The 20,615-nt window shown below is 46.2% G+C and overlaps 1 protein-coding gene across 3 annotated transcripts in view; it reads right to left on the minus strand.

Annotated features, from left to right (window-relative positions):
• ABHD2 (abhydrolase domain containing 2) overlaps positions 1 to 20,615 on the minus strand; it is an 81,758-nt gene that overhangs the window by 21,997 nt on the left and 39,146 nt on the right. For all 3 annotated transcript variants that reach the window (XR_003852323.1, XR_003852322.1, XM_029574445.1), the window contains exons 5-7: positions 9,844 to 10,011; positions 7,816 to 7,999; positions 1,950 to 2,042 (exon numbers count right to left, since the gene is read on the minus strand). Coding sequence is in view for 1 of the 3 variants with exons in the window: in XM_029574445.1 (XP_029430305.1) it covers positions 1,950 to 2,042; positions 7,816 to 7,999; positions 9,844 to 10,011 (445 nt within the window). In the remaining 2 variants the exon portion in view is untranslated. The remainder of the gene's footprint in view (positions 1 to 1,949; positions 2,043 to 7,815; positions 8,000 to 9,843; positions 10,012 to 20,615) is intronic.

Below are 20,615 nucleotides of genomic sequence, written 5' to 3' on the forward strand. Positions count from 1 at the left end.
AACAGGCAATTGCATCAGCGTGCGTCCCTTTTAAAATGTCCTCACTTACGCAGAAGGGGCTTTTGCGCACACAGGCGCGTGATCACTTAAAATGAGGTGCACTTGTGCGCGCGGCCAGGCTATTTTATAAGGTGCACGCATATAAGCGCATGTGTTATAAAACAGGTGGATCCCTGGGCACGGGCCAACAAAATGTGAGCACAAATGTGCTCCCGTGCCACTTTGAAAGTTACCATCTCTTGTGCTTTTAAGTTCACCACACTTTCCAAAAGTAAACTGCACACTTTTTTTTTTTTTTACAAGGGAAAAAAAATCTCCAGGTGGGTCTGATGATATAGTTACCTGCTAGGGAAAAGTGCTAATGTAGCGATTCAGAGCCAATATCCACCCGAGTCCGGGAAGGAATTGTTTTCAGGGTCACTGCATAAGTGGTGACAAATGCAGTGCTTTTCTTCTTCTCCCTCCTTGGATCATCATACTGAGAGAGCTGCCAGCAGTAGTGCGGACTCCACACACCTCCCCATCTTCTTTCAACCCGACCCACTATGTATATAAATAACTTCATGTCTCCCAGAGCCCAGAATGGAAATAAACCAGTAGCCAAAAAACGTTCAGCTATGCAGACGTGGGCCAATTACATCGCAGAGGCACAGATTCACTTCTCTCACTCTGAAATAAGTCACAGACATCTTGAACAGGCCACAGCACAGGGCTTGGCTGGCCACAGTTATCTCATGGGTTGTAGTGCTCTCTCTCTGAATTACTTCCTAAGAGGCCGATGCAATAAAACTTGCAGAAAGCGGGCGCATGCATATCGGCGGTCTTCAAAGCAGCCGGCAGAGTTTTTTCTGCTTTTCTGTACTTTTTTCAGTGCGCTCCAGGCAGGTGTTAATATCTGAGCGATAAATGTGCGTCTGAGATGCACATTTATTTTTTTTGCATTTGGAGTGAATGAGTAATAGCATATGATGAGCACTAACTCATTCACTCCACGTGGGAGGCGGGTTAAATAGGCGTTAATCCCCCTATTGCATTAGCACCCATTTAACCCGCGTCCGACAGTGGGTTGTTCAGTGCGCTCGGCTGAACTCTCTGTATTGTATCGGCCTCATAGAGCCACATGTACTCAATTTTTCCCCCCCATAGCCACAAAAAGGGATAAATTATTTTGTACATTTGGACCTAAGGGACTAAATATGATACCCCTTCTCTGATCATCTTCTGGGCAAGGTTAAAAAAGCTGGATTTTTTTGTTATCTCCTTACTGAATATTTTTGTAATTTTTAAATAAAAAATCTTATAACATGGTTTTATTTCTGTTAGTTTGTGAGGGCGAGCACAATGAAAACTTTTAAAATAGTTAAGGCTCCGATTAAGTATTTCAAATCATGTTAATTTCCCTGCATCAGGGATAGAAAACAAAAGAAAACCCAGAATACTCTGATCTCACTTTCCTAACATTCATGTAGTACCATAAGACAGCTAGAAGAGATTTTATTCTGAAATCCTTTTTTTTTTAATTTTTTTTTTTAATATATTCCACCTTCTTGTGATACTTCGAAGCAGGTTATGTTCAGGTACTGTAGGTCTTCCCTATCCCCAGAGGGTTTGCAATATTAGGGCCTGATTAACTAAGACTTTTTCCTATTCTGTGTCTGTGGGGAAAATGCTTGAGGCCGTAAGGTGGTATCTGAGGCAATGGAGGTTGACGTGACTTGCCAGAGGTCACAAGGAGCATCAGCCCTTGGCCAGGATGTTAGGGCTGTCTTTATTTTGGTAAAGTAAGCACCCTCTGGCTATTGAGAGGTACAGTACAGCGCCTCTCCTAAAAGAACAATATCAGTCCACATGTGTGTTGTGGCTCTCTTACCAGCTCAGTACTTGCTGATGAGTGTACACTAACACCTCACTGACTCTTCCAAAGACCGAAGCCCACGAGGCTGAATTACCTGTGGGAGAGGATGATTTTCTTCATATTATCTGCCATCAGGAAGTTATACAGCCGTCGGCACTGATCCCACTGCAGGAAGGTTTCCTGTGCCCTAAAATAAAACGCAAATCAAGTCATTGGTTAGAACTTCTAGAGGCTTGCTGAAGTCAAGACAGGATCACATCCTGAGGCCAGCTCCAGCGCAAAGAAAATATAGGACATTTGCAGGATTCCAGAAGCCAATTGACCTTACTATGGAAAATCCACTGTCATTACAACCAAGAATAGAAGATAGCTCAATCTGTAAATGAAATTTGAAAGCCTAACAGAATCTTATTTCCAAATTCCTCTACAAATATTTACAATCAAAAATCTAAAAATTACTGAAATGAATATTTTCTCTGTTCCTTCTTCAGACATGAGAGTCAGATTGGAAAGCCTTCCCTGTACCAGATGTTTTTCCAAATGTGACCCTTCTGAAGCATATGCAGTACACATTTCTTGGTGGGGGATGAGATGGCAGCAGGGTTCCCTAAAATAGAATGAATGATTTCCCCCTATCCCATTCCCACCCAAAAGATAAGCTGGCACTATGCATACACACAGCAGCAACAATCAAGGAAACCACAGACATTTTTTCAGCCAGCCTACCCTGCTATTTTTTTTTTTTTTTTTTTACTGGAAAACAATGATACAATTCTTTTTAATCAAATAAGTATTATGTCTCAGCGAACAGTTGCACCATAAACTCTATAATGTCATTTCCTAGAACATTTTTCCCTATTTTATAACACGGCAATGTCCCCCCCAATAAAAAATCCTTTCGTTATGCTAGGTCCTCCTCACTGCTATAAACCACATCTCACTGTAACACTTGATACCACTTAGGTTAAAAAAATAAATAAATAAAGTCATCTTGAAATGTCTAACAGCAAATTCCACTAACTAGAATTTTTACATGAAACCCTCTCAGCCAATCTGGTGGCTTCATTTATAGCAAGGCCACGCCAAGGGACCCTGGTTCAATTTCTGGCTCAGGTCTTCTGCTCGCCGGGGGTCGGATGTAGGGGTAAGAGGAAGGGGGTTATCTTGTGAAGGCAGTGCCCGGTGGCCAGATTTAGGGCCCATGATCGCAGGTCTCCAGAAGAAGTTCTGATGCGCAGCCAAGGAAGTCACTGCAAAGAGTGGGCTAAGGTATTTTGGGAAGGTTACAAAAAATGTGGGTAAAATCTCAGGGGAGTTGCGAGAATCACAGCCCTGCTTCCGACTGAGCTGCAAAGCCACGGGAGGAGGGAAAACTGCCAGGTCGAAACAAACAACCTCCCTCCCACCCAACAAAAACAAAAGCCCTCTTATAAAAAAAATATATATATATATGATGAGATTCATATTCAGTCAGACCAGATAACAAAGTTAGCTGGATAAAGTTATCTGGCTACCTTTGGAGGTATTTTAAGAGTGCAGCTGCACTAGTGAATATAGCTGGCTAACTTTAGGATAGCTCTTTAGTCCAACCTGACTTAGGGCCTGATTTACTAAAGCTTTTCTCCTGCTCTGTGCCTAATGGGAAAATGCTTAGTGAATCAGGCCCAGGCCCTTAGCTGGCTAAGTCATCTGGCTAACTCTTAATATCAGTTAGCAGACTACTCAACTCCTCCTACTTCCACCCCTGGAATACTCTTAACTTATCCGGCTAAATTCTAGTCACCTAATTTATTAGCTGGATGTGTGTCCAAATATTCAGTTAGCCAGCTAACTTCTCAGTTAGCTGGCTAAATGCTTTGAATATGGAGCTCATAATAATATTCGATATGCTAGGGTATCAAAATTAGATTTGTCAGCTGAACTTGTGGACAATTATGTTTTAAACAGATGCCGAGCAATGTGGAAGAGTCACATTTTCCTCCAGAGTTTAATGATCCAGACTGAACTCCTGTGAAAATTATGCTACACTACCCATTCCAGGTGCAATGTGCCAAAGGACCAGAAACTTTAAGTAACTAAAGAACGTCTGCATGCACGGCACGGTAGGAGTCCTACCCGTTAACGAACACCGAGGCATTTTATCCCGAAAGAGATGCGATGCCATTGGCACAGCTTGCACGTACTGGGATCAGGGAACACACTGCAGGCTGCACCGACTTTTACTATGTGGGAGGCAACAGAGGTTCGCAGACAGTGTACAGGAAATGTTTTCATTTCATTTGGGGGCGGGGTCTGCTTTCTTCACTTTCTTTATAAACAAAAAATAAAATAAAAAAAAACAAACAACCTGCAAAGCAAAAAACTAAACAAAACATGTTCTTCTCTTTGCCCCTCACAATCCAGGAACAAACAAAGCAAGCATCTCCCATATCTCTCTGGACCCTCTCCCGACCACTTCCCCAGATCCCGCTGGAGCTTGGAAAAAAAAAAAATAAATAAAAAATCAGGCAGCAGCGAACCTTAGCTCCTGCCTCGCTCGCCAGTGACCGGCGCCACTTTTAATGTTTTCATTGTAAGAAAATGGCAGCGACCTCTGGTCTGAGATAAGCGCCGGCGGGGAAGTTAACTCTGGCAACAAACAAAAGAAATGAAGGAAATTCTGGGAAGCAACAGCGGCTCACAGATGAGATAATGGACTTCTCCCTTTCTGCATGCACATTGTTTGGGTCCTAAAAAAACAAAACAAACTTCTCTTTGGTCTCTAGACCAGAAACAAAAAAGCACATCTGCCATCTTTCTGATGCTTCTCACGAGCCACACCGAAAAAAAGGTGAGTTGTGTAGACTGAATGCTTTACCTGGAATCTCTGGAGAGGGGCGGCCGATACAGGAAAAGCATCTAAGGAAGTCTGGAAGCCAACCGGAGAAGCCGAGGCGGGCTGCACCCCCCCCGTGCAAACCTGACAGCTACGGCTGTGTCACTTTTCATGAGCACAGCATTTAACACACACACACACAGAACTCAACAAGCGCCATGTTCTCAAACGGCAGCCCCTCACAAAACAGCCACTTACCAGGCTATGTTCACAGATAAAAACCATCGCTTCTTTCTCAATGCTAAGGGAACATTAATCTGTATATTTGAGGGGACCCCCCTCACCCCACATTCAGTCTTCTAACATAAATGCACCAGAAGGGGGGAGGAAAGAGCTGAAAGGTGCAGCTATGAGAATGAAATGCAGACCACATGCTCAGCATTCAGCCAGGACTGGGCTCAGGAGGGATTTAAATGCCTTACATTTTCTTTTGGTCGGTGTAAGGAGATTGAAGTCAAGTGGTGTTTCAAATCTCTAAAGCTCCTGACCTTACAATTATAAAACTCATCCAAAATGCAAGCCGTGTGACCAAAGTCAGGGGAAAAAAAACAATAGACATTTTCATAACATATCAGACCAATAAACAGCTGAGATGCTCCGAGTCCCATTCTCGCGGTTCAGCATCTCTTTGCTGAAGATACACCTGAAGGTACAGTAAAGGAGGGTCACAGGGGTAGCAAAATGCTGCTGTAGCAAACCCCAGTAAAATAGCAGCCTAGGGATTCCCCCTTCTGAACCAGAAGGGCACTTATACCTGGTCTGAGATCGCAGTGGGTTTGCACGGACAGAGAGGGTACGGAAGAGAAGTAAGTGGGAAAGTAGGAGACGACGATGGACGAGAGAGAGACGGAGAGAGAGAGAGAGAATAATGTCATCCCCATAGGTAGGTATTTGTATCCCTATGGGAGGCCCACCTAGTAACTGGAGGTGAGGTTTAGGTATGAGTGTAGGGGGTTAGGGGCCACTTTGACCTCTTTGCAGACAGGCTAACCCAGCCCACTCTCCGCCCCTAACTTCTCCTATTTTCTGAATTTGCATCACACCATACGATATGGTGCTTTCGCATGTGTTAACGGGGCTTTTCGCATGCGAAAACGCCTTATCGCATTTGGATAAATGACCCCCTTAGACTACTGCAATGCCATTTTACTAGGCCCGCCCTCAAGTCTACTAAAACCACTACAGTTACTTCAAAATGCCTCCACCAGACTCTTACTAAGGACAAAGAGATTCGAGCACATCACGCCCTCGCTGATTGCTCTGCACTGGCTTCCTTTCAATCCAGAATTCATTATAAAGTATTCTCTCTAATTTTCAGCATCATTAACAATATTAACCCATGTTTTTTAGGAGTGACAGTTCAACACTACACCCCACAGGGAGACCTAAGATCACAAAACAAGGGACTTCTAATGGTTCCTTCCACTCTGAACACACACCTAACGCATATAAGAGACCGAGTGTTTTCCATAGCAGGTCCCAAGCTGTGGACCTCTCTTCCAGAGTCAATACGTCAGGTGACAGAAAGAAAGAGTTTCAAGCGTGAACTGAAAACATGGCTCTTTAGAAATGCTTACGATATAACGTAAAATACCATTATTTTACATTTTTATTATTTTACGTTAAATCGTAAAATAATCATAATCCCGGCATGTTCAGCGTTGCTGTCAGGGCCCGGTGCATTTCAGGCTTCTAGATCCAAAATGATTTCTAACTGTTTCAGGGGAGGAAGGCGAGGAAGAGGAGGAGGAAGGGAAATTGGCTGACAGGGGCAATACTTGTTTCACTGAAATGGGGGATTGGGACAACAGGTCCGCTTTTTAAAAAAAAAAAAAAAAAATGGGAATCACTACTTAACCGGATATTTTACTTTGAAATCTAACTGGTTAGGCTTAAATTTGTTCGTAGATAACGTCAACCTGCTGTTTGCCACGTCTTCAGCTAGGCAAATAAATTATTTTGCTAAGTCAACTCTGCCCCGGTACACCTGTGAAATGGCCTCTCGTATCTGGGTAATGGCTTATGCCTCAAAGATTTACATTCACATATCTTTCAAAATTCACATTATCCTTTATCCATTCCACACAAAATACAACACATATACGTATGTCTCCTCGTCAATCGACCCTCTATTTACTCCACAAAATATTACAAAAGGAACTATCTCCCATCATTATGACGACACTAGATTTTAATAAATATAATACATTTAAACATCCATTTAAACAAGATGTAATAAGAGGATGTAATGTGGTAAGAAATAAAACTACAATGCAATATATTTGAGAAATAATGTATTTCAATTTTTTCAAACTTTTGATTCCTTTTTTGTGATTATATGATATATGTGTGTTAGGAATATTGTGTTATCCCCTTATACCGTTATTGTACTGTATGCTTATCCAGATAAATGTCAATGGTATTCAAAACATTTATCTGCATAACTCAAAGTTATCCAAAAAAATTGCCTTTCAATATCAGTTTCAGTGTAAGTGCAGTTTCCTCACTGACCTGAAGAACCGAATTCCTATACATTTTAATGGTTCAATAAAGTTGGTCCTTAGGGTTAAATGGGAGCTCATCTCCTAAAATCTGATTTCATTACTCTGCGTCATATAAGAAAATGCAAGTGCACAAGACTTTGACGGTTCATGATGGTTTCCACTGAAGAACACTAGAAAGTCTGGGAGGTCCCCTTACCATGGGCTGCCCAGTGAAAAGCACTGCCATGTGGCGGGAGCCTGCGTTTGATTCCCAGTGCAGAGGATTCTCAGCCTCTGGGAGGGAGGGAGCCCCAGCCATCACTCAGGTCAGGGGACAGGCTTAGCAACTGAAATGAAGGCTCCAGATGGTGCCCTCATGTGCAATTCCAAGCCAAGGACATTTGCTGCTATGGCTGAGGCAGAAGACTGTGGAGGGGGATATTTAAAAAAAAACAGGGGGAAAATAACCCAGGCAGTGCAAATCAAAGTGCATGGCACGGAAACCCCCAATGGAAGCCAGTCCTAACCAAACTAGAAGCAAAAAGAAGCTGCTAGGCAAAAAAAAAAAAAATATAGACTTTTTTTTTTTCAAATTCACTTACCGCAGTGCGCTGTATCCTTGACACACGCTGGCACAACACAGCACTCTCTCCTGATTTGCTGGGGCTTCTCCCAGGTATTTACAGACAATGTTGCCTCCCAAGCTGAAGCCCACCATAATCAGCTGGGTCTGGGGGTAGGTCTTCTTGATATGGCTAACCATGGCTGCAAACTCCCAGGTGCATCCTGCAAGCAAAGACCAAGACCCGCAATGAATCCCTCCACAGCTGTTCACTATTCAAGGACAACCACTCCACAGGCCATGGAAACACAATAATTACTCTGTTATCAGGTTTGCGTTTTTCTTTTGGTCCAAGAGCAGCAGTTGCCCATCCGTTAATCAGTAGGAACTTTACTCAATTGGATTAACAGTGGGGTGGGGGGTGGAGGGAAGGACAGGGATCTTTCCTTTTTTTTTTTTTTACAGTCACTTTTCTTTGAGAGGAAGGTGGCTCCCTATCAGGCTGAGTGGTGAACATTTAAGAATAGGATGCTTACATTAATGAAATGTAGCATTTCTTGTGTCTGGGCTTGCTGATGAAAAAAAAACCATTTCAAGAATCTTTAAAAGCCTGTGGTTTGTAATGGGTACCTTCAAGGCAAGGAGCATAATCTGAAATCTAATCAGTATAAACTTCTTGTGATAGTCTCCCTCAAATGAGGCAGCATTTTTTTTTTTTTTTTGCTAATCTTTTTTTTTTTTTCCCAAAATAACAGATTAAACTCTAGGCAAGTTTAAGGGAATGAAGTTAAAAGGCAAAAATATTTTTTTTCTAGATTCCTGGATATATACCACATTTTAAAACTTTCTATTACATTATGCAAAGAAAGCTATAATAAAACTGCTCCAGTAGGAAAGATGCGTGGTACTACACATTCCCAAAGGTAGAATGCACTTTACCTGCACACTGTCCGCCTCCGTGCTGCAAAGGTAGCGGACCTCACGCGCCACCTGGATCAGATTTGACAGAGTGCTGGGGAGTAGCAGACTGTCATGCTACATGTGGGTACCAATGACATACAAAGGTGCAGGAGAGAGGTCCTGGGGGTTAAAGTTAGGTTCTTAGATAGGAAACTGATATCCAAATCTCCAGGGCTGAATTCTCAGTGTGCTCCCCACTCCATGAGCAGGAGGACCCCAAGTGCATTGCTGAGCTCCAGAGTCTCGATGCATGGATGAGACGTTGGTGTAGGGGATTTTAGGTTTGTTAGGAACATTCAGGAGAAGGGGGGGAGCCTATTCCGACAGGATGGCCTCCACCTTAACCAGAAGGGGACCAGGCTGCTAGCGCTCAAGTAGCTTTCCCCCATGGTCTAGTTTAAAAGCTACGCTGTCTCCATTTTAAAGATACTTGCATAACCTCTCTGCTGGGATAGCCTAAGGCTGAAGTAGCCCAGATGGATGTAGACAAAGAGCACCCAGATGCAAATGACACAAAACTACCTGTATCATTTGCTAATAAGCAGGTTGTGAATACAAAGAGAAATGAAAGTACAAATAAAAAACACACTTTAAAATGTCTGTATGCAAATGCCAGAAGTCTGAGCAATAAGCCAGGTGAGTTAGAATGTGTGGCATTATATGAGGATATAGACATTATAGGCGTTTCAGAGACATGGTGGAAAGAGGATAACTAATGGAACACTGTGATGTAAGGGTATAAATTATTTTGATGTGATAGTGTCACCCACTCCACCAATTTGATCTGCCCTATCTGTAAAAGATGGCATCGAGTCGAGCATGATAAAAACCCTGCAGAAATTACATATGCGACAGATAAGAGTATAGCTGTGAGGGTATTTACCGGCCACCTGGACAAAACGAAGAAACAGGCTGAAATGCTAGCTGAAATGTGGCAACACATTAATAATGGGAGATTTCAATTATCCCAGTAATGACTGGCTCAAAGTCTCGCTGAGATATGCTAGAGAGGCTAAGTTTGTATATTCCATAAATGACTGCTTCATCCTAGAAGAGAAGCGAGTGCAGCTGCCTTAGATCTAGCACAACAACTGTAAAGGATTCTTACCGTAAGTGAACATGCGTGGAGAGGTAAGCTCGATGGTTGGCAAAGCGCCCAGGTGATTCAACACAGCACACCTGTAGCCATTTTTCTGGGCATAATCGACAAAAGTACGAATGTACTGCTTTTCACTGTGATTGGCTATTCCAGGACAAATGACCATTGTTATATCATCTAGAAGCAAGCAAAACAAACAAATAAATAAATAAATAAGCTGGCCATATGCATAAACATGGGAAAGGAAGGGTCATTTTTTAAAGGGATTTGAGGGTAAAACAATGTTTTACATGCAGACATGACCTTTTAATAAAATTGACTGGCTGATAAATAGGTAAAACCTTGTGTGTGATAAATCCATTTCTCTGGAGATCCCAGATCTTGGGATTCTCCTTGATTGTGAATTCACACAAAGCATGCATTAAAAAAAAAAAAAAATCATTAACGATGGGAATTTTAAATTGAATGTCCTTAAAAGACTGAAGCCTCTCTTATTTCCAAAAGATTTTAGAACAGTCTTACAAGCTCTTGTTCTGTCAAAATTGGATTACTGAAATTCGATGTTTTTGGGCCTACCAGCGAATGTTACAAGACCATTACAATTATTACAGAACTCAGCGGCTAGACTTTTGACAGGAACTAAAAGATCTGATCACATTACGCCAATACTGAAGGACCTTTATTGGTTGCCTTTTAAATACAGGGCTCAGCATAAAGTTCTATCGCTAATTCATAAAACCCTCTACAACAAAAAGATAGAATGGTTAACCTCAACATTACATTGTCATATCCCATCAAGAATTACAAGATCATCAGGTACAGGGATGTTACCCATTCCTTCTCCTAAAATTGCTGATTTAAATAATGTGAGAGAAAGGGCTATTTCCCCAGCTGTAGAACTCTCTACCTCAGGCACTAAGGATGGAATCTGACATTAAAATATTTAAAAAGGGTATTAAAACATGGCTATTCAAACAAGCCTTCCAAGAGTTTTAACCTACGGATTATATTCCCCCGTTAAATATATTTAGTTAATTATATTATCTCTGCTCTTACTGCTCTGCATTCCATGAAGTTAGCAAGTAGCACATTTAAGACTAATCGGAGAAAATTCTTTTTCACTCAACGCACAATAAAGCTCTGGAATTTGTTGCCAGAGGATGTAGTTAGAGCAGTTAGTGTAGCTGGGTTCAAAAGGAAAATTAGTTTCTTACCTGATAATTTTCGTTCCTGTAGTACCAAGGATCAGTCCAGGACACCTGGGTTGTGACTCCGCACCAGTAGATGGAGACAGACTAAAACTTGTGGGCGGAGCCATATATGCCCCTGTGCCAGTCACAGCCCCTCAGTCATACGTAATGTCAAAGTAGAAAATACCAAAAGGCAACCATAGCTAACCCTACAAACTTGTTATGCAAACGGCAAGAATTCCAACGCCCCCACAGGGACCAGACTCCCCAACCGGGAGAGCGAAGAAACAAGAGGTCAGCCTACGGAAAACAACGATGAGCGGACTCCCCGTTACTTTAGCGTAGCACTGCGGGCGGGATCCTGGACTGATCCTTGGTACTACAGGAACGAAAATTATCAGGTAAGAAACTAATTTTCCTTTCCCTGTACGTACCAGGATCAGTCCAGGACACCTGGGATGTACCAGAGCAAACTCACCGAGGGTGGGAAGCAGAGAGTCCCGCTTGGAGTACCCAATCCGCAAATCCCCCGGAATCGGTAGCTCGGCCATCCAACTGGTAAGGCCTGAGAAGGCATGCAACGACCGCCAGGCAGCCCGAGAAGGTATGCCACGACTTCTAGGGAGCCGCCCTGCCAATCCCTTCAGGCGACACCGGACAAGCTTCCGCCCAAGGCTCAGCTTGAGATCGAGTGGAGTGAGCCCGAAGACCTACGAGAAGTGGTTTTCCCCCGCACCAAGCACGCCGGACCAATGGCCTCCTTGAGCCAACGGGCGATCGTCGTGCAGGACACTGCGGCCCCGTTCTCGGGACCAGAGAACCAAACAAACAGATGATGTGTGACCGGAAACGGATTAGAGACCTCCAGAAAACGAAGGAGGGAACTCCGCACGGCAAGCTTCCGGAAACCCCTCGCCGTAGAAGCAGAGGACTCCCTGACCGCGAAAGCGGGCAGCTCTACCAACTGAATTACATGGAAAAACGACACCACGTTCGGCCGAAAAGAAGGAACCGTCCGCAAGGAAAATTCCGGAATCGGAAATATGCAAAAAAGGGAGCCCTACGGGACAAGGCCCGTAACTCCGAAAACCCGCCATGCCGAGGCAATCGCCACCAAGAACACCGTCCTGAACGCGAGATCTTTAGTCGCTGCGCGTTTCAAGGGCTCAAAACAGCGCCGCGCCTAAAGCGGAGAGCCCCAATTGAGGTTCCAAACCGGACAGGATAGACGCACTGGAGGACGAAGGTGCTTAGCTCCCCGAAGGAAACAGGATATATCCGGGTGAAGAGCCAGGGGTGATCCACGGACCGCACCTCACAAACAACCAAGCGCCACTACTTGGACCGCACCTCACAAACAACCAAGCGCCACTACTTGGAGCCATAGAACTGCACGCCAGACCCTTGGCCAGACCTGCCTGTAGGAACGCCAGAATGTCGAAGACGGAAGCCGCCGTGGGGAACACCCCACGCGGGACGCACCATTCCTCAAAAAACACCCAGACACGGACAGAAGCCAGGGACCGTCGACTGCCGCCTGGATCGTAGCAACGTGGTTACCACGGCATCTGAGTAACCTTTTCCCTGCAGCTGCCTCATTGCAAAAAACCATGCCGCGAGGCGGAAGTGAACCGCATCCGCCAAACAGACGGGGCCCTGATGGAGCAGACCCGCCCTTCCCTGGAGCCGACAGGGTATCATTACCGCGATCTGGACGAGGTCTGCGCACCACGGTCGATGCGGCCGGATCACGTTGGCCGGGTGCAACTCCATGCGCCGCAGAATCTCGCCGAACATCGGCCACGGGAAAAAAAGACGGACAGCAGAACAGCCGTCGGCCAGGGGAGTACCAACGCAGCGACGCCTTCTGCCTCCCGTTCTGGACGGCGACTGAAAACGCGGAGCCTTCGCGTTGTGCCCCGTGGACATCAGATCCATGTAAACACTTCGTCCGCCAGCTCCCACTCTCCGGGACCCAGGCGATGACTGCTGAGAAAAAAACCGCCTGAGCGGTGTCGACTCGTGCAAATCGAGAGGCTGTAACGTTGGAGAGAAGTAGCTCTGACCAGGTCAGCAAGCGCTGAGCCTCCTCCGCCACCTGTGGGTTCCTTGTCCCGCCCCGGCAGTTGATGTAGGCCACGGTGGTCACGTTGCCTGACAACACTCGGACCGCCTTACCCCGCACTAACGGTAGGAAGGCTTGCAGAGCTAGACGGACCGCTCCGGTCTCTAGTCTGTGGATAGACCACTGGGCTGGCGACCCCGAGCAGAGGCCTTGGACTGAGCTTCCTAGACAGACCGCTCCCCAACCGGAGAGACTGGCAGCCGCGGTTACCACCGTCCAAGTTGGTCACCAGAAGAGACACATCCGAAGAACAGGCGACTGGAATCCGGCTACCAGCGCATGCTGGGGCTTGCGTGTCCTGCTAGTGGAAGCAGGAAGTGGAACTCCTCCGACACCGGCATCCAGCGGGATAGGAAGGACGACTGTACGGGTCGCAGATGCGCGAACTCCCGGGGAACCAGCGCTAGTGTTGAAGCCATAGAACCCAGGACCTTAAGGTAGTCGCAGACCCGCAGCCAGCGGAGAGACAATAAGCGCCTTAGTTGAGCTCGCCGTTAGCATCTCCGTTCGTGTGACAGGAACCGTGCCCTGCTTCGTGGCGAAAACGGCTCCCAGATATTCCAAGGTCAGCGTGGGTGTCCGATGACTCTTGTTGAAGGTGACTACCCCTCCTAGGGACTGCCAACAGTTGTAGGACCCTGGCCACAGTCAACCGACACTGATCCTCGGACGTCGCCCAAATCAACCAATCGTCCAGGTAAGGATGCCGCCCCCACGACCATCACCTTCGTGAATGTACGGGGCCCGTCGCAAGACCAACCGGGAGCGCACGAAACTGGGAATGCCGTCCTAGAACGCCGAACCTGAGGAAGCGCTGGAACGACGGCGGAATGCCTATGTGAAGATACTCATCCGAGACCTCTAGGGAGGCCAGAAAACCGCCGGGCCGGACCACGGCAATGACCGACCGAACCGCCTCCAGTGAGGAACGCGAAGGCATCGGTTTACCCCTTTGAGATCCAGAAGAGATCTGGACGTGCCGGCTGTCTTTGGGACGATGACGGAAACGGAGAAACGGTCCCCGCCGAGGTTGACCGGGACGGATGAGGTAGCCGCGTCTGTGCACATGGAGGACCCACTGGTCTGACGGTACGCCGGCCCATCTCTGAAAACTGACAGCAACCGCGCCCTGGCTGTGGGGACAGCGCGCTGGGGCTGCGGCGAGAGAGGGGCCGACCACCTTTCATGGCGAAGCTTTGGTCCCGGCGACGCCGGGGCTCCCTCGCTTCCCCCGAAAAGACTGCTGCCGCAGGAGGAAGACCAATACGACTGACCGGACGACCTATGAGGGCGCGACTTCCTGGAACCACAACAGCGGGACTTGGCCGAAAACGAAGACCGCGTCCTGGATCTGCCCTCGGGCAGCCTGAAAACCCTGTTGTCCCCCAGGGAAATCAGTCGTCCTCCAGCAAGTGAGAGAGCGTACCCATAGTCTTCGCGACCTTCAGGCTCAAAGCCGGAGAATCCCACACTTAATAGAGCAGAGCTGTCACAGAGAGGCGAAGAGGAATGGAGCCCAGCCGAGAGCCCTCAGGCGGCGGGGCGATTCCCAACTCCTCCAGGCTGGCGGGAATCAGGGGCCAGCTCCTTCAATCTCGAGCCATCCCCTTCCGAAGCCTGTTACTGCCTCGCCGCCCCCTGCAGTGGCACGCCATGTCCCACAGCCCCCCTCGGAGGCGGGAAGGGCGCCTTGGAAATCTCCGGACCTGACGATTCAGACGTAGACCTCTCCCTCAGCCCCCCTCGGAGGAGGGGGGGGGGGGGGGCCCTTGGAAATGTCCGGATCCGAAGACTCAGAGGCAGGGTCCGTGCCCACTCTAGGCGGTACGGCCCGGAACGGACGTTTGGCTAGGAATCGCCCCACTGCGGTCCGCGGCCGAGGACGTGTCTAGAGCAGCGGGATCGGCCTCGCAGGCCCCCCCGCCTAGCCATCCGGGCGCCTGTGGGCTGTGCGGGCCTTGCAGGCCCCATGCCTGGCCAAAAGAAAAACCCCGGGCACAGATCCTTCAGGTTTCGTCGTTTCTCCCCCAGCCGTCCCCCCACTGCCCCCGACGGCGAACCGACGGCGGAGCCGGACGTTGGGGGGGGGGGGGGGGGGGGGAGAATGAGGGGAATTCCCCGGAGCTGCTGCGCTTGGTGTCGCGCTTGGCGCCGGCACCAAAAATGGCCGACTTTCCCGCGAATGGCGCACGAGCGGGCGGCGCAGAAATTATTTATTTATTTATTTATTTATTTTTTACTTTCTTGTCCCGCAGCAGACGGCAACGGCTTGGGAAAGACCGCCGGACGGTCCCCTCACAACAGCGAGAGGCTGCCGCTGAACCAGCACCCCCCCCCGAAGCCAGGTCGCCGATCCCGTGCCCCCCCCCTCCCGTGTCGCAGCCCGAGGACAGCTGAGGGCGAGGGAGGCGCGCGGCGCTGGAGCCGCAAGTCGATCAGGCCGACCTATGTGGCGGGAGAAGGGGAGGAGGGGGGGGGGGGGGGGAGAAACAAAAACGCCGAATCAACCGCGCGAGAGGAAAAGAAAACCCTGGCGCTTGCGCCAAAACGAAAACCGCTCCGGCTATCTTCCCCTTTTTTTTTTTTTTTTTTTTTTTTTTAAATTAATTACCGGGAACTGTCCCTCGCAGCGGTCCAGCGTTTCGGCCGGGGTGAGTGAGCCGGGCTCGACCCCTAGCCCAGCCAGTGCTCCACCAGCGGGGATGGTCCCTACAGGACCTGAGAAGCCCCGGGGAGCCAACGACCCGAGCCGCAGGCCCGACAGGACGAGCCACGAGACATGCCAACGCAACCGCGGGGAAACAGCGAACGAACCGACCTCCCCCCTGCCAGCGGCGCCCCCCCCCCGGAGCGGCGACGCGAAGGAACGAAGAGCCAGAAAACAAGCAACAACTGATTTCCTTCATTTTTTTTTTTTTTTTTTTTTTTTTACAAAACCCTGTCACTGACCACAGTCCTGGAGCCCTAATCCAGCAGGGGTGAGTGAACCGGGCTCCCCGGTGTCACCCCTGACGCTGCTACTGGTAAAGCCAGGTCCTCGACCCTAGCAGCGGCCTCAACCAGGGGGGGTAGTCCCCTCAGGACCTCACAACCCCCCTGGGAGGCAGGGCGGACGGGACGTCAGTGACAATTTAAAATGCAAAAAGTCAAAATTCAACAATTCCCAAATAAAAACAACTATAGCCCAAACTGGCCTAAAACCAAGACAAAGAACCGACCCCGACGGAATACCAGAATCAGGTCAGGCAGGGCTGTGACTGGACCTGCACCATCTACTGGAGACAGAGTAAGACTGAGGGGCTGTGACTGGCACAGGGGCATATATGGCTCCGCCCACAAGTTTTAGTCTGTCTCCATCTACTGGTGCGGAGTCACAACCCAGGTGTCCTGGACTGATCCTGGTACGTACAGGGAAAAAGGGTTGGATAAGTTCTTGGAGGAGAAATTCATTAACGGCTATTAATCAATTTTACTTAGGGAATAGCCACTGCTATTAATTGCATCAGTAGCATGGGATCTTCTTAGTGTTTGGGTAATTGCCAGGTTCTTGTGGCCTGGTTTGGCCTCTGTTGGAAACAGGATGCTGGGCTTGATGGACCCTTGGTCTGACCCAGCATGGCAATTTCTTATGTTCTTTTATGCTTCTTTAACTGTTTAAATGTTGTTTAATTATTTTATTTGTTTTACTAGTTTATAATGAAACTTTGTATTTACTTCTCTTCATTTAATTTTGGAAATGCAAATATTTTTAAATGAATATTTGTTAACTAATGTAAACCGATGTGATATGTTCTTATGAAACTTCGGTATATAAAAATGAAATAATAAATAAATTGTTATCATCTCAGTTGTTAACACAGTTCCTATTTTTTCTCTCTCCCTTTACTGATGACTAACTTTATCCTTCCCGCTAATTGCGTGCTTGCTATCACCTAGCCCCCTTCTTCTCCTCTTTTCATTCCTGCTCCCTCTCCCCCTCCCTGTTATTTGTAACTTTCTCGCTCAGTACTTCAATGTTGATTGTAAACCAGCATGATATGTCCTATGAATGTCGGTATAGTTCAAAAGCATTTAAATAAATAAATAAAATAACTCCTCTATGTGCTTACGTTTACCCAGACTGAGCAGAGGCATCCCAGGCCATGGAGCTGAGAAGGGGTTTGGACCTTTGTGCACACTTTGGGATTTCCCAAAACATGGGCATAAAGTATCAAGAAAAGATTCTGTGTGCATTTTAGCAAGTGTAAGCGTAGCAGGTACATCTGAGAGGCTAATTTACAAAATCAGACTTAATGGGCACAAATCTTCTTTGGAAATTGGTATAACTTATGCACGTGTTTGCTGACTATGTGCAGAGTTAGAAAAGTGGCTCCATATTGTGGTTTGCTGAGTGAGAAACTTTGGAGGGGGGAAAAATTGTATTTTTCCAGATGCATGTCAGTGTAAAATGATCTCATCGCTAGAAAAAAGCAACTGCAAACTAATGAAACCTAAATATCAACAAAAACCGAGGCTGGTTAAAAAGTAAAACATATCTCCTCTTGATGTTTCGCTGGTGTCATGTGGTGCAAACCAAAAATACATCTGGAGGTGTCTTGTTAGTCAGAAACAGAACCGACAGCAACATTCAGGCCTATCCATTCTTCTTCCCTGTTACATTACTGCAGAGTCTATCTATATAACATCTAGCTTTAGTTTCATTACCTCTTAACCCAGGCTCCTCTGTGCTTATCCCAACCTTTCCTAAATTCTCCACCACCGGCAGGCAGCTCCATCCACCCACCGCCCTATCTGTAAAGAAACAGTTCCTGCTATTACTCCCGAGTCTCAGATCAGGATTACTTGTCTGAGAACTTCCACTGGAAAATACTTGCTTCTTGTGCATTATTTATACCTTGGGAGATATCTGAATGTCTCCAGCCAGCTATCAAGATAAAGCATCTCTTGCTGTCACATGCACCCAGAAAGGAAAGAGGAAGCCATCTGAAGGGCAGCTTCAGAAAAGAGCAACATTTTAATGTGCGAAAAAAAGGATTTTTACTTTTAAAACACCCCTACGCTGCCTCAGTTTCACTGACAGAATCATTTATATTCGCTTGCCCTGAGCAGAGGCTAAGTGGTAGTACCAGAGCTCCTGTTAGCATAAACCAACAGAGTTTACAGCAAAAATATAACAGATGGACATTATTTCAAGCATGTAGAACCTGGCAGAGAATGGGATGAAAGCATAGGAGGTAATTTTCAAAGGAGCTACATGCATAAATGTAACATACTATCATAGCAATTTTCAAAAGCCCATTTATGTGCTTAAAGTGCACTTACATGCGTAAAACCTATTGACAATTCAATGGCTTATATTGTAGTAAATTTCAAAAGTCCACTTTTATGTTTGGTGGCTCACGGGACGCACCTACGAGCTGCCACAGTCACCCCTGGTGCTGCCGAACGCTGCCAGGGGCCTCTTGTTGTGGCAGCATTCCGCCATCCCAGACAGGCTGCTGCCTCCCTATAAGGCACGTGTAGGTGTGCACATAACATGCGCGCCATGGCGGGAAACCTGGAACAGTGCCTCCTGGCCTATATATAAGCAATGGGTCTTCTACTCCTGAAGTAGGAGAAATTATGACTTTACCTGTTAATTTCCTTTCCTTTACTTCTGTGACACCAATCAGGAAGCAGTGGGTTCAGTCCACTGATTCAGCCACTGGAAACAAGAGTTCTTTTAATGACAACACTAATATATATACTTAACCCAGAACCGGTTCTGCCAGTGTACTACTGCCAAAGCTTTAACTCTAAAAATCTAAAAAAACTCTTTAAAATAAATTATATATTTTGAGTGGTATACTAACAAAATATTTTCTACTTCTTCAAAAATAATTGGGAAACAAAAATATTCAACACCAACAGAAAAAAAACCAAAAACCTTTTACCATGCATATTTTTAAAACATATTTAGAATATCAATAGATAATAATCTTTAAACTTAATTAATTTATTATTCTCTGATTCCATACAACAATATAAATATTATCTGAACTATAATTAACAAAACTTTTACTCCCTGGGTGGGCTTCCTGATTGGTGTTGGGGAAGTAAAGGAAAGGAAATTAACAGGTAAAGTAATAATTTCTCCTTCCTTACCCTTCTGTGCCACTAATCAAGGATTAATGGGAAGTACTGTTGGAAACAGGATGCTGGGCTTGATGGACCCTTGGTCTGACCCAGTATGGCATGTTCTTATGTTCTACCAAAGCCCATTCATTTAGGTTGGGACTGAATTTAAACCTATTCTCAAGACAGTAAACCCATAATAAGCCTTCTGTCTTGCAAAAACATCCAGTCTATAATGCTTTACTAACGGATTTAAAGATGTCCATGTTGCCGCATTACAAATTTCACTAGGACTAACTGCACCAGATTCTGCCCAATAAGCAGACTGTGATCTTGTAGAACGAGCATTAATTAAATTAGGTGGTTTTCTACCTTGCACCAAGTATGCTGAACTTATTGCCTCCTTAATCCACCGTGCAATTGTAGCTTTGGAGACCGCATCCCCTTTACCAGGTCCTCCAAATAACACAAACAAGTGATCCGACCTTCGGAGCTCACATGTAATATTCAAATACCTTTTTAGACTGCGATTCACATCTAAACCTCTCAAGCTCTTGTTATGTCATCTACACATTTCTTTGTTAAACACTGGTAGTACAATTTTCTGATTTTAATGAAAAACTGAAATCACATTAGGCAAAAAAGGAAGGAACAGGATTGAGTACTGCAGCTTCTTTGCTAAAATATAGAAATTGTTCCCTACATGATAAAGGAGAGTTGCTTACTTCTAGCAGGTGTTCGAGGACAGCAGGATGTTAGTCCTCAGACATGGATGACATCATCAGATGGAGCCCCGATGCGGAAAATTTATGTCAAAGTTTCTAACTTTGACTTGGCTCAATGAGCATGCCCAGCATGCCCTATACCATGCGTCCATGTGAGGTCCCTCTCCAGTCTTGTAACACAGAATTATAATTAAAATAAAAAATAGGAGAAACCCAACTCTGCAGGGTGGTGGGCGGGTTTCGTGAGGACTAACATCCTGCTGTCCTCGGAGAACACTTGTTACAGATAAGTAACTCTACCTTCTCTGAGGACAAACAGGTTGGTAGTCCTCACACATGGGTGAATCCCTAGCTACAGGCTGCTCCCCAACACAAATAGGGGACCAGATGATTGTAGTATTATGCACTGACTTTCTGAGGCACCTCATCTCTGCTGTATTCCTGAATATTAGTTTTTAGACAAAGAAAGAAGAGTACCCTGAATACGTGCTGGCATGCAATGAGCTGACATCCCAGACCCTTTAGCTGATTGATCTAATACATACTCAAATCAAATGTACCGCACTTATCTAAATACAACACCCTGAATATGCTCTGATTGGTCGGTATGAAGGGTTTATAATGCTA

Source organism: Rhinatrema bivittatum, chromosome 13, assembly GCF_901001135.1.
Source record: "Rhinatrema bivittatum chromosome 13, aRhiBiv1.1, whole genome shotgun sequence".
Taxonomy (NCBI): domain Eukaryota; kingdom Metazoa; phylum Chordata; class Amphibia; order Gymnophiona; family Rhinatrematidae; genus Rhinatrema; species Rhinatrema bivittatum.